This window comes from Miniopterus natalensis, chromosome 8, assembly GCF_054644295.1.
Source record: "Miniopterus natalensis isolate mMinNat1 chromosome 8, mMinNat1.hap1, whole genome shotgun sequence".
Lineage (NCBI taxonomy): Eukaryota > Metazoa > Chordata > Mammalia > Chiroptera > Miniopteridae > Miniopterus > Miniopterus natalensis.
This window is the reverse complement of record NC_142088.1, coordinates 81,916,547-81,928,755: the sequence shown is the minus strand read 5'-3', so window position 1 is coordinate 81,928,755 and position 12,209 is coordinate 81,916,547. Positions and strand designations below refer to the sequence as shown.

General features: G+C 58.1%; 1 protein-coding gene across 1 annotated transcript; it reads right to left on the bottom strand.

Annotated features, from left to right (window-relative positions):
- Positions 1 to 3,275: 3,275 nt before the first annotated feature.
- Positions 3,276 to 11,117, bottom strand: PROC (protein C, inactivator of coagulation factors Va and VIIIa). Its single transcript, XM_087819446.1, has 9 exons — positions 11,072 to 11,117; positions 9,673 to 9,759; positions 8,045 to 8,211; positions 6,840 to 6,864; positions 6,601 to 6,738; positions 6,373 to 6,507; positions 5,771 to 5,907; positions 5,424 to 5,541; positions 3,276 to 4,286 (listed from the first exon to the last, which is right to left on the bottom strand). The coding sequence occupies exons 1-9, from the start codon at positions 11,115 to 11,117 to the stop codon at positions 3,709 to 3,711; spliced, it is 1,431 nt and encodes a 476-aa protein (XP_087675572.1). The 3' UTR covers positions 3,276 to 3,708.
- Positions 11,118 to 12,209: the final 1,092 nt, after the last annotated feature.

Genomic DNA, 12,209 nt, shown 5'->3' with positions numbered 1-12,209 from the left:
TAAGCTACTGAAGGCTTTGGAGGGCTGTTCGGGCGCATACGGGACTGTTGCTGACAAGCTTTAGCGGAGCGCCTTCCGCTGCTGGTGTCCGTTTCTCCCGTCCCAGCAGCCGCGCGTGCGGGCGCCGGTCGCCGCGCCAGGTGTCGCCGGGCGGGCCCCTGAGCGCAGAGCGCCGCCGGCTGCCCGCGCTCGGCCGGCCCGCGGGGAACGCGGGGCGAGGCTCCGCACGCCTTCCCCCGAGTGCGGGGCAACAGCGCGAAGCCTCGCACACAAGAAGGGGTCTTATCCTATTTCAAAGCAGGAACAAGACAGCCCCAAAGGAAACCCGAGAGTCTCCTCCGAAGGAGGAACCGGCCCTTGGCCCCAGGCCTTCTGCCCCGCCCCGCCCCGCCCCGCCCCGCAGCGAGGGGCGCCCCTGCTCACAGGGCCGCCCCCGCCCCGCGCCCCGAAAGCAGCCGCCGCCGGCAGAGTGGGATTAAACCAAACAACAGAGAGACACAAAACAATGACCAGAGACATGTACTATTTACTAGTGTGCACAGCAGATCATTCACAAAGGGTAATTTTAGAGCTGGCTTTTTTTTTCTAATTAATGCATGCAAAATATTAATTTAGATACCCAAAGACAACTGCATTTTGGCCATTTTTAAGTTGATATTTGCTAGTTAAATCTTCCCATTTCTGTAAAGCACTTGCAGGTAAAGACTTCCTATCAGGGATATTAATGAAGGCTGGGGTCTGGGAGTTTCTGGCCTTGGAGGGACAGTTTCCCATATTAATTTTTCGTTTCTTTTTTTGATATCTGTTGAGTCTGAGCAAACTTATTAGGACTTCAGAACTGAACGAATTCAGGTCTCATTTATACAGCGAAGGTTTTTGCTCAGATTCTCAGAAAGCAATTCCAATTGAAAAGCCAGAGTTAAAACCAGCCACCCATTTTTCCTCCTTTCTCTCCTTAGCCTGAGTTCTGTCGACCCTTAACCTTAGTTACACCTTGAGGATTTAAAAATACAACTCAAATAAAGCCTGACCCTCTACCAAAAGCAAGAGAAGGTCCAAGGTCCAAGAGACACACACGGAAGTTCAACAAATGGGCGGGGAACGGGCGGGCTCAGTGGGCCCTTTGCTGGATCCTACCAACGGGTCAAGGGTCATGTTTTGGTCTGTGGAGGCTGCCACTGTATTGGGGAGCTCTCCTGCCCCCGTTGGATTGCTTCTGCACCTTTGTCAAAGCCAGACAGCCGTAGTTGCGTGGGCCTATTTTTGGATTCTCTGTTTTGTGTTTCTCCCTCCGCCAATACTATAACACAGCCTTGATTACTATATCTAGATTATATCGGTTCAGCAAAATTGACATCTTCTCTGTGTCGAGTCTCCCAATATGTCTCTTTGTGTATTTTGGTCTTCCTTAATTTTTTTTTATCACTATTTTATAACTTTCATCACACAGATCTGGGTACGTGGCCTCTATAATTTATAGCTCAGTACTTCATTTTCTTTAGAATTTGTTAACCTAAAAATAAAAGGCCAAAGTGAGACACAACAGGCAGTTATTTGAAATTTTTGAAAAGTTATTTGGGAAGCACTGATTCAGGCAGAATCCCAAATAGTGTTCTGATCAGGAGACCAAGGCAAGGGGTGTTTATGAGAATGGAAAGGGGAACGATCACATCAGCAGAAGGAAGGCATTTCTATTGGTGCAGAGAAGATAATCTAGTGATGTTAGTTCTAAATAATGCTTTTAATTTTCACTCTGGGAGTCATCATATCTGCTCTCTTGTTACCTCTGCAAGCAGTTCTTTGGGACACAAGGTTGCCCAAGGCCCAATCCACAGGTTGTTTTGCCCTGTTTTAACATCACAGAGGCTTGAGGTGTAAGACCAGCAAGGCAGTTCCTCTGGCAGGGTAGCTCCAGCTCTATTTTAATGTGGGTTCATTTCTATTCTTTTTTACAAGTGATTGGCACCAGTATTCTGTTTTTAACTTTGAGTTCCACATATTCATTGTTGTATGTAGAAACGCAATTGATTTTTGTGCTGGTTGTCTTTACGCTTGTTTTCCGTTGGACGGGTCAAGTTTTCTCATGTTGGTTTGAAAGTTGTATTTCTATCCCTGTTTTGTTTGCCCTTAGAATCATTTCCAGAGACTTTAAATGTTTGTTTTTATATTTTCACTAATTTCATGGCAAGCAGAGCGGCAGATCTCATGCCATCACTCTAGAAGCTGTCTGGCTATGCCAGTCACCCATCTTGATAGGAGACACCGTGGGAGGCCTCCAGCACCGTGTCGCCATTCCCTCACTCCCCGGCGTGGGCACACTGGCCCGCGCTGATCAGCCACCAGCTCCTGCCTGGGGCCTGGCTTCCTCCCACTTCCAAGTAGTTCCACCTACCCCTTTTCCAGGCCCATGAGCAGGTGAACACTGGAGGCCCCATCTCAGGCATGCCTCCTTTCTCGTGGTTACACATATACTAACATTATACTAACTCAGGGGGTCCTGGCGCACTCTGGCTGTGACAGCAGCTGTGGTGCTCACACCCTGGGTATCATCACAAGTCAGCCCCTTTCTGCTGACTGACTTGTGTGTACTTTCTGAGACTCTGGTCTTCATTCTCATTGGCCTTGAGAGCCTCGGAACGTGCCCACCCAGCAGAAAAGGGCCTTACAGACCACGGCCCAATGGCTTTCAGACTGTCACACTCTAAAATGACCTGGGAGTTTAAAAAAATCAGTCTGGGTCCCCTACCCTGAATCAGTTACACTAGAATCTCTGAGGGTGAGGCTGGACGTAAATGTTTCCTAAAGCTCCCTTCCTGGGGGGTTCAGATATACTGCCAGGTTGAGAACCACTGCTCTCATTCAATTTTAATCCCGTCTTCTACTAAGGGCTGGGGGGGGGGACCTGCAGAGACCACAGAGTTAGACTAATTTTAGGACAGCTTTGACTCACCACTACCCTTTACTATCAGGTACCTGGTGACTTCTTTCTCTGAATCGAGTTACGCATATAAAGCCAGGTGAGACAGGGACACTGCTCATTGCCACGCGTGACTGTGTGGCACTGTTCCCCAGCCGCACCGTGAGCTACCTCTGGACTGACCCACCACCTTCCAGGTCTCTGGCTTCCCCCCACAGGGCCAGCGACAGCCTCCACACGCGCAGGTGCCCTCAGGGCCAGTGGAGAGCAGGCGGGAGCACCTGGGTGTGGGAAACAGACTTAGATTTTAATCCGGGCTCCACCTGGCAAACCTTCCTAAACCTGCTTCCTCCTTATGAGTTAAAACTTTCCACTTCTAACATTGGGTTTATCATGAAATTTTAGCTTCAGGGCCCCTGACTTGCACAGATCCCTCCCGAGGCCCTGGGGGAGGCTCTCCCAGTTTTGAAGTCACAGTTTTAAATTCTTTTTCATAAAGAGTCCCCCAAATGTTAGCAGCTTCAGGCCCCACAAAACTTAGATATGCTCTTCCCTATCCCATGGAGTTGCTGTGGATGTGAAGTGAGATCCGGTCATAAAGTCTGGGACATACCGGTGCTCAATACACAGTACTTCCTTCCAGAACCACCCAGAGAAGGGATTGAATGACAGACAGAACAGCAGCTGATGTGCTTGTTGCATGCCCCTTTTAATGTCCCACATATTGCCATTCAACAGCCAGTCCCCAGACCAAGAGTGGTCTCTGGGATCCAGACACAGTGGGAAGGATGCTAGGGCACCTGGCTCTCCAGGGTGGCCTCCTCAGCTCTGATGTGGCTGTGGATCCAGTTGAGGTAGCGGCTGACTTTGGTGTAAACGCCATAGTTGTGGAGGCGCCCACAGCCCTCACCCCAGCTCACCAGGCCCACCAGGAACCAGGTGCCATGGAAGGAGGCAACCATAGGTCCCCCACTGTCACCCTCACAGGCATCCTGAGGGTCCCCAAGGATGCCTGCGCATAGCATGTTCTCAGAGACCACGTTTTGCATGGCCTCGACACACTCGTTGTGAGGGACCACTGGAATCTTAATGAAGTTGAGGATGAAGGTGCGGTTTCTCCTGCTCTCACTGCGGTAGCCCCAGCCCGTCACCACTGTCTCCTGGCCGACCTTGGTGAGCTCACGCTCTGAAAGGCCGCTGTCTGGGAGGCAGATGGGTACAATGGTCTGTGAGAGGGTGGCAGGCTGGGCCAGATGGAGGAGAGCGATGTCATTGTCCGTGGTGTGCTTGCTATAGTTAGGGTGCACCAGGATCTCCTTGATGTCTAGGTCCACCTCCCACTTCTCCTTGCGCCGCAGGTCATACTCTCCTGAAGGGCAGAGGGGCAGTCAGGGCGGGCTTGGGGGAAGCAGGAATGACTGCTGTGCTCATGCAGGACCTGGTGGAGGGCAGCAGGTCGGCAGCTGGAGTGGTCACCACACATCCCCGGCACCATCGTGGCCACATGTCTACACGTCTGTTCTCTATTAAGGGTAACAGCCCGTGGGTGTCTATCATGAAGGGGCAGAACGCTGGTCTGCATTTAAGACTCATAGATGGAGAAGTGCCAGGGACGTAGGCAGCAGGGGGCAGTCAGCAGGGGGGCCCAGGACCCCTGGAAACCTGGGACACAGATCAGGGCTACAAAGAGAACAGGAAGGCTGCAGCTGGGCAGACAGGACTCTCCCACAGAGGTATGGCCGGCAGTGCCCAGCCTGAGCACCAGGCAGGGACATGCCATGGTGGGGCAAGGCAGGGGCAAGAAGACCCAGAGAGGACCCAGACTCTGCAGGAAGAAAGGTCTGGGTCACTCACAAAAGGCAGGTCCTGTCAGGCAGGGCCAGTGGTTCCTGCAAGGTTGGGGGAACGCCTGGAAATCGCAAGCAGAGCCCCAAGGGGGGCTAGAGGCCACTGGCCGTGCTGCAGATAACTGTAGAGAATGTGAATCTGGTCACTGTCAATACATGGTTTCCTCCTTTTTTGCATAAAGAATGGAGTAAGAGCCTCCTCCAGAAATTGGTACAGAGTGGGGCCCAAAATGCTGCAGGGAAGCAGCTGGCTCTGTGGCAGGTGCCAGGGCCCTGCGGCACAGCCCCACCCCACCCATCCCTGTGAAGCAAGGCCCTGAGCCAGGCCATGTGGGTGGGTCTGCGCCAGGGGGAGGAGGCAAGCATGTGCGTGACTCCCTCGCCTGCAGACACTTGTGTATTGAGCACCTGGGCCCAGATTTGAAGAGGGCACCAGAGAATCCTCTACCTGCAAAATACCAGGCATCGCTGCGTCTAAAATCCCGCCACAGGATGACAGGGTGGGAGCAAGCGCGCCTCTGCCACCCAAACCCTTTCTGTAGAGCTCAAGCAGCCTCTTGCTCACGCACCTATCCTAGGGATAGGGCCCCAAACCTGGCCAGCTCGCCTGGTGCCGCCCTCCCTGCGCCCTCGGGTGCCCTGCCCGGCTCCACCCGCACCGAGCCTGACGATGAGCTTCCTGGGTTCCTCCAGGCAGTGGGCTGCGGTCAGCACCCAGGAGGTGTGGATCAGAACTGCCCCGCAGGCCAGCCTCTTCTTCGAGTCCAGCAGGATCGCCTGGCGTGAGAGAGGGTGGTGGCGTCACAGCGCGACCCCCGATAACTCCCAGTCGGGGCGCTTCGTCTCCGCGGGACCCGGGCGGTGCCCAAGCCCGAGGGGCTGGAGGCGGGCGGCGCGCACTCGCGCCCCGCTCCGCGGCCCCGTCCCGCGCACCCCCGCGCCGGCCTCCGCCGCGCGCCCCGCCTCCCGCTGCGGGCCGAGGGGCCTCCCTCCGGCGCCGGCGCACCTGCCAGGGGCTGTCGCCCTGCGCCGTCAGCTTCCCGCCCACCAGCCGCGGGTCCACCTGGCCCGCCGGGCCCGCGCAGCACCTCGCGGTCCTGCCCTTCTCCGCGGGGCTCCACGTCCTTCCGCACGGGAACCTCGCTGAAGGCGGGGAGCCGGTGAGGGCCCGCGGGCGCCCCGCGCCGCCCTCGCACCCCGTCCACCGCCTGCCCCAGCGCCCGGTCGGTCACAGACGGGCCGGACCCAGCAGCCCTGGGCGCGCTCGGGGGCTGCGGAGCTCGAGGCGAGTCTCCCAGGGCTGCGGGAGCGAGGCCCGAGACGCGCAGGGAAGGTCTGGCGCGGGGATGCGGGGGGGCGGGGCGGGGCCGGGGGCCGGAGTTGGGTGGCGGGGCCGGAGCTGGGGGCGGGGGCGGGCCCGGAGCTGGGGGCGGGGCCGGCGCGGGCCGCGGGGCGGGGGCGGGCCCGGAGCTGGGGGCGGGGCCGACGCGGGCCGCGGGGGCGGGGGCGGGGCCGGAGCTGGGGGCGGGGCCGGAGCTGCGGGCGGGGCCGACGCGGGCCGCGGGGGGGGGGCGGGGGTCCCCGGCGGCTCCGCGGGCCGGGCCTCACCGCTGGGCTCGCAGCGCCGGTGGTCGCTCCGCAGGCGGTAGCCGGGCGCGCAGGCGCAGCGCCGCCGGCCGGGCTCCTCCAGGCAGAAGTGCGCGCAGCCGCCGTTGTCGGCCGAGCAGTTGGAGGAGCGCACCTCTGCACGGGCGACGAGGGGCGCGTGGGGCGGCGGCACCGCACGTGCGACCCCGCGGCGCCCCCGCGCCCCGCCGCCCGCCCGCCCGCGCCCACCTTCCTGGCAGAAGCGGCCCTCCCGGCCCGGGTGGCAGTCGCAGCGGAAGCCGCCGATGCCGTCGACGCAGGCGCCGTGGCCGCAGCACGGGCTGTCGCACGGGTGCTGCGGGGGCGGGGCCTTGCACTGGTCGCCGTCTACGACAGGTTTGGCGGGTGTCACTGGCGCCGCCGCCCCATCCCGGCCCCAGGCGCCCAGAGGCCTGAGCGGGGCGCCGCCCCGGGTCCCGCGCGCTCACCGACGTACTGGGACCAGAAGGCCAGCTGCGGAGAGAAGGTCGGCGTCGGGCGCGGCCGGGGCGTGGGGCCCGCGGGAGACCTCGCGACCGCGGCGCCGCCCCACGCGGGAGCCTCTGCCCCGCGCCTGCCGGCCCTGCAGCGTCTGCGGGAAGGCCCGGCGCCCGCGGGCGCCCCGCCCGCAGCCCGCCGCTCTGTCCTGGCGTCCCGGGCCGCCGCGCCGGTCCTTCCCAGCCAGTGCTCCCCAAGCTGAGCACGCGGCGGGCTCTCGCGGCTGGGCCGGCAGGCCAGGGACAGGGCTCTGCCTTTCCGACCACCCCCTGACCTCCCCGCTGGACGCCTCTGCCCGGCTGCCCTGAGACCTTAGCGCGGTGGGGGCCGCAGGGGGAACACGAGGGGCCCAGATGGCACCTGCAGAGCATCGTTTGGCACCTGCTGAAGAGGCCATGTAGGAAAAGAGGCAGTGGGGCGTCTGGTCAAGCAGGCAGCTGAGGGCCAGGAGGGGAGCAGACCAAAGCTCACCCTCAGCCTGGAAAGCGCGGCAGGAAGTGCACCCCAGCAGTGCGGAGGGGACCCCAGGTGGCACAGCTCCCGGGTCCTAGCAGTTGAAGTAGGCGCTTGGGGATGGTGGGTTCTGACACTTGTATCAGAAAGCCAAGTCCACCTTCCACCTGGGGCCACCACCACAGAGCCTGGGCGCCAGAGAGGACATAGGTCCCCTGAGTAAGCAGATTTTGTCCCTTGAGAATATGAACTGAGGCACAGAGATAGCTTAGCAGATGTGGACAGACAGGGAGCTGGGGCACACACCCTGATCAGCAGGTTCATGGGTGGAAGGAGAGATGGTGGCCTTTTGGTCACAGAGAGAAAGAAGGAGAGGTGACCAGATGCAGGTGGAGGGTGAGCACCTACAGTAGACTTGTGTGGGCACCCCAGCCTAAGGCTTCCCCAAATTCTTTGTTCCTGGATTTAATCGCAAAGTTCTGTTTTTTGCAGTCACATACACCACAGGGCCAGCGTCCTATTCATTCCAGGCACCCAGCCCCAAGCTCGGCGGGGGAGGAGCTGGGGAGGAGCTGGTGCCCACTGCCTCCCCAGAGCCCCCAAGGAGGCCTCAGCAGTCAGCCCCATCCTGCTTCTCCAGTCCCCACCCAGCCACCAATCCACCCCTCGGCCTTGTCGTCTAGACCCAGCCAGGTGGCCTTACTGTGTTATCCACATTTTGGAAAATCTCCTGCGCCTCCTCGAAGTCACAGCTCTCCTCCATGCACTCCCGCTCCAGGTTGCTGGCTCGGAGCTCCTCCAGGAAGGAGTTGGCACGTTTGTTTATCCGCAGCACCTGGTGGGCCTGCTCACTACTGGAGAACACTGAGTCTGGTTTGGGGGGTGGGGGTGCTCACTTTGGTGGAGGGGCCTGAGGTGGGGGCTCAAGCTGGGGTGAGCCTGGGGAAGACTTATGATTCCAGGATATGACTCTCTCCCCTCTCCTTTGCTCTCTTCCTCCACTCGAAGAGGTGGCTGGAGGCTGGGGGACAGGAGACTTGACCATCCAGACCTCCTTTTCAACCCCAAACCGATGTCTGTGTGACCTTGAGCCAGTGTCTTTACATCTCTGAGCCTCAGTGTTTCATTCAAATTGAGGATGTTTTACTGTACTGAGTAAAACAGTCCAGTGCCTGGCACAGAAATGAGCACCCAGTGTCACTGCCATGTGCCGTTGTTCTCAAGAATGCCAAGTTAAATCAGCCTCACTGTCCTCTGAATATACCCCGGCAGCCCTGCCTAGACACCATCCCTCCACGAGCACTTCCCATGCTCCTTCCCTTGGGCAATAGACCTGTTGCCCAGTGACTATCACCACATGTCTCCTGGGCTCTGAGAGGTGTCTGTCTTGGGAACAGGGGACAGCTGGGATGGGGCATCAAGTCAGGGGAGGGCAGAAGAGAAGCTTGAGAGAAGATGCAAAGGCCAGGAGAGGAAGGTGTGCCTGGGCTGAGTCTGGACAGTTGAACCAAGTGGCTATAGGTGGGAGCTGAGGAGTAGGAAGGCAGTGGGGCGGGGGGAGGAGGAAGGGAACCTCAAGCAGAGAAGCAGCTCAAAAAAGGCATAAAGCCCTGGCCAGTTTGGTTCAGTGATTAGAGCACTGGCCTGGGCACCGAAGGGTCGAGGGTTTGATTCCCGGTCAAGGGCACATACCTGGGTTGCAGGTTTGATCCCAGGCCACATGAGGGAGGCAACCAATCTATGTGTCTTTCTCATATCGATATTACTCTCTTTCTCCCTGTACCCCCGCCCCCTCCCTCCCTCCCTCCCACTCTCTAAGAAAATCAATGGAAACAATATCCTCAGGTGGGGATTAACTACAACCAAATGGCATAAATGCGAGGAACAGCCAGCATGGCTGCAGGGGAGGGAGGGGAGCTGCCAAGTAAGTGAGGCAGCCTCTTCTCCCTGCAGCCCTCCCCAGCACCCTGCTCCTGTTGGGTGGGACCAGGGGAGGGGTTGGGGCTGGGTTCCAGGAGGACAGACTGCCTGGGGCAGGGGGACTCTGATATGGCCTGGGCCTGGGGCTTTCGGGGTCGAGGGAGTGACGAGTGAAGTGGAAGGCCCAGGGGACTCTGTGACCCACTTCCCAGGGTGGAGGAAGGAGCTTCAGGATGTGACCCCATGACCTGGGGCTCCCTGCCGGCACCGGCGGGGCACTCTGCCCTCTAGCCAGAGGCTGCTGCTGGGTTCCCACAGCTAACTCAGCCTCCCTCTCATCTGTCCTGAAGCTCAGAGGGGATGGTTGAAGGTGTGAGGGTCCCAGAGGGTGGGGCTTGGGAGTGGTCTTACCAGGAGTAACTGGTGTGCTGGAAATTCCACAGATGGTCAGGAACAGTAAGAGGCTTGCCAGCCACCTCATTCTGGAATTGCTGACACCTGTCTGAGGAGGACTTCTGAGCTTCCGGCAGCCCCACCAGCCCCTGCTCTGCCTGCCGCCCCCAAGACAGGGGTTCCCCATGTGAGCTGATTGTCAGGGAAAAAGCTGAGTTGGGGCTCCCTGTCCACTAGGTGGACAGCCACCTGGCACCTGTTTCTTTTTCCATTTGGGGCTAAGGTGACACCACCTACTCCAAGTCTGAGGGGGAAGAGAGAAAGTGGAAAGGATACAGAGTCCTGGAAAAGATCAAAGGGGACTCACTTGGAAGGGCCATGGCAGGTGGGCCCAGAATGTTCACACCTTCCCCACTCTGGTGAGAGTTCAGGGGTGGTACCTTAGCTGGTCCACTGGCCAGGCCAAGAGTAATCGTGAACATTTATCAGACACACGTAGTGTCTTTCAAGTGATCTGTACATGGTTCAGAGGGCAAGCACCAGGTCAGACCTCGTGGTGCAAATCCCAGCTCCAGGACAGCAGCATTGGGCAAGAGACCTAACCGCTCCAAGCCTCATTTTTGTCATTTGTAAAATGGATAGAAAACTGTACACCTGCCATATAAGGTTATTGTGAGAATTAAATGAGTTAATTCACATAAAGCTCTTAAAATACGGTTTGCACATAGCAAACGCTCAGTAAACATTAGGTAGTACTATCTCAGTTAAGGCTCACAGCCACCCAAGATGCAGGTTTAACGCAGTCACCCACTTCATGGAGGAGGAAATTGAGGCTCAGAAGAGCAAAGTAATTTATTAAAAGCCCACAATCAGGAGGTGGCAGAGCTCGGACTTAAGCCCACAGTTGTGTGGCTCCAAGCCGCAAACATGTCCCTAACCTCCGGGTGCCTCACAAGGCCACAGAGGTCCCCTGCCAGCTGGAAGCCAAGGAGCCCTCCTCTGCCCCCGAGACTGAGTATGCAGGCCTGCCTGTGGTCCACCCCTGTCTGACCACTCTCCATCTCCACCGAGTGAGGCTGGTTCTGACATTAGTTTAAACCAGAGGCCCAGGTGCATAGGTGGGGCAGGGGGAGTGGAGGGTGCCAGGCTCCGCGCTGCCTCTGGTGCTGGCCCTGGGCCCTGAAGGCCCTCAGCTGACTTCCACTTGCCTCAGAGTCTGGGAAGAAGCCCCCTGGAAACTGGCACCCAGGCCTGAGGACTGCCAGCCAGTACCTTTGCCTGGCCAGTGCCAGAGCCCTGACTTCCCTTTACCCCAAACTCCAGCCATTCTCTCAAACCCTGGCTCAAGGATTTAGCCTTCACCCCCGCTCATCCCTCCTCCAGCCCACCTCACAGACTTGCCTGGAAGGGGACTTACTGGGGTGAACCGCAGAGAAACCGCAAGGTCGCCCTCCTGCCGCCATGACAGCCTGGAACTCGGGTTAATCCATAACTGCAAATATTTGCCTGCTTGGCCCTCGGTGCTGAGGCCTCCCTCTCTGCAGATAAACAAACAGGTTCCGAGCTCAGGACAGATCTGTGTGCCCAAAGCCCACCTTACCCTCCATCGGTGCCATTCAGGAGGGAGGGGGATGAGGGACAGGCACCATCAAAGCTGCGTACAGACGTGGTCTTATTTTAGCCGCCTAGTGGCTAGCTGTCCGAGGGACTTTGTCCCCATTTTGCAGATCTGACTTTTTTTTTTAAATAGTGTGGTTTTTAAAATATATATATATATTTCTTTATTAATTTCAGAGAGAGGAAGGGAGAAAGAGAGAAACATCAGTGATAAGAGAGTCACTGATCGACTGCCTCCTGCACACCTCCCATTGGGGATCGAGCCCGCAACCCGGGCCTGTGCCCTGACCGGGAATCGAACTGCGATCTCCTGGATCACAGGTGGATGCTCAACCGCTGAGCCACGGCGGGCCAGGCCAGATCTGACATTTTCACCCAGAGGCACTGCGCTTTGCCCCAGAGCAGCACAGCTGGTAATGACTCCGTATTTCACCAAGTCGAGGACGCCGTGACTGAGATGCGCCAGTTTTACAGAAACATGCCATCCCGGTTCTGAGTTTTGTAATGTAAGACGTGAAAAGATATGCCTCTGAAGGCCCCTCCCGTTCGGGTGCTGGGCATGCCGTAGACTCAGCTCCACTCGCTCCTGTCACTGCCCCCACAGCGGCACATGGCCGTCCCTATAACCTCCATTTTGCCAATGAGGACACTCAGAAATCTTGTTACTTGCCCAAATCCACCAAGCTGGTAGGTGGCAGGCCTGGATTAGAACGCAGTTCTTCCTGGCACCTCTTGGCCACCTTTGTGAACAAGTGAGAAAAATGAACAGGATTCCGGAAAGACTGAAGTCAGTTTATGGCCCAGGTGCTGGAAGGGAGAGGAGCAGAAGGGACCGCTCGGACCTGGGGCTCTGGCCCAGACCCTGCCGTCGGCCAGCATTCACTAAGTATCTCCACCACACTCTTCAGCCTCCCAGCCCTGGTGGGTCACATGGCCCT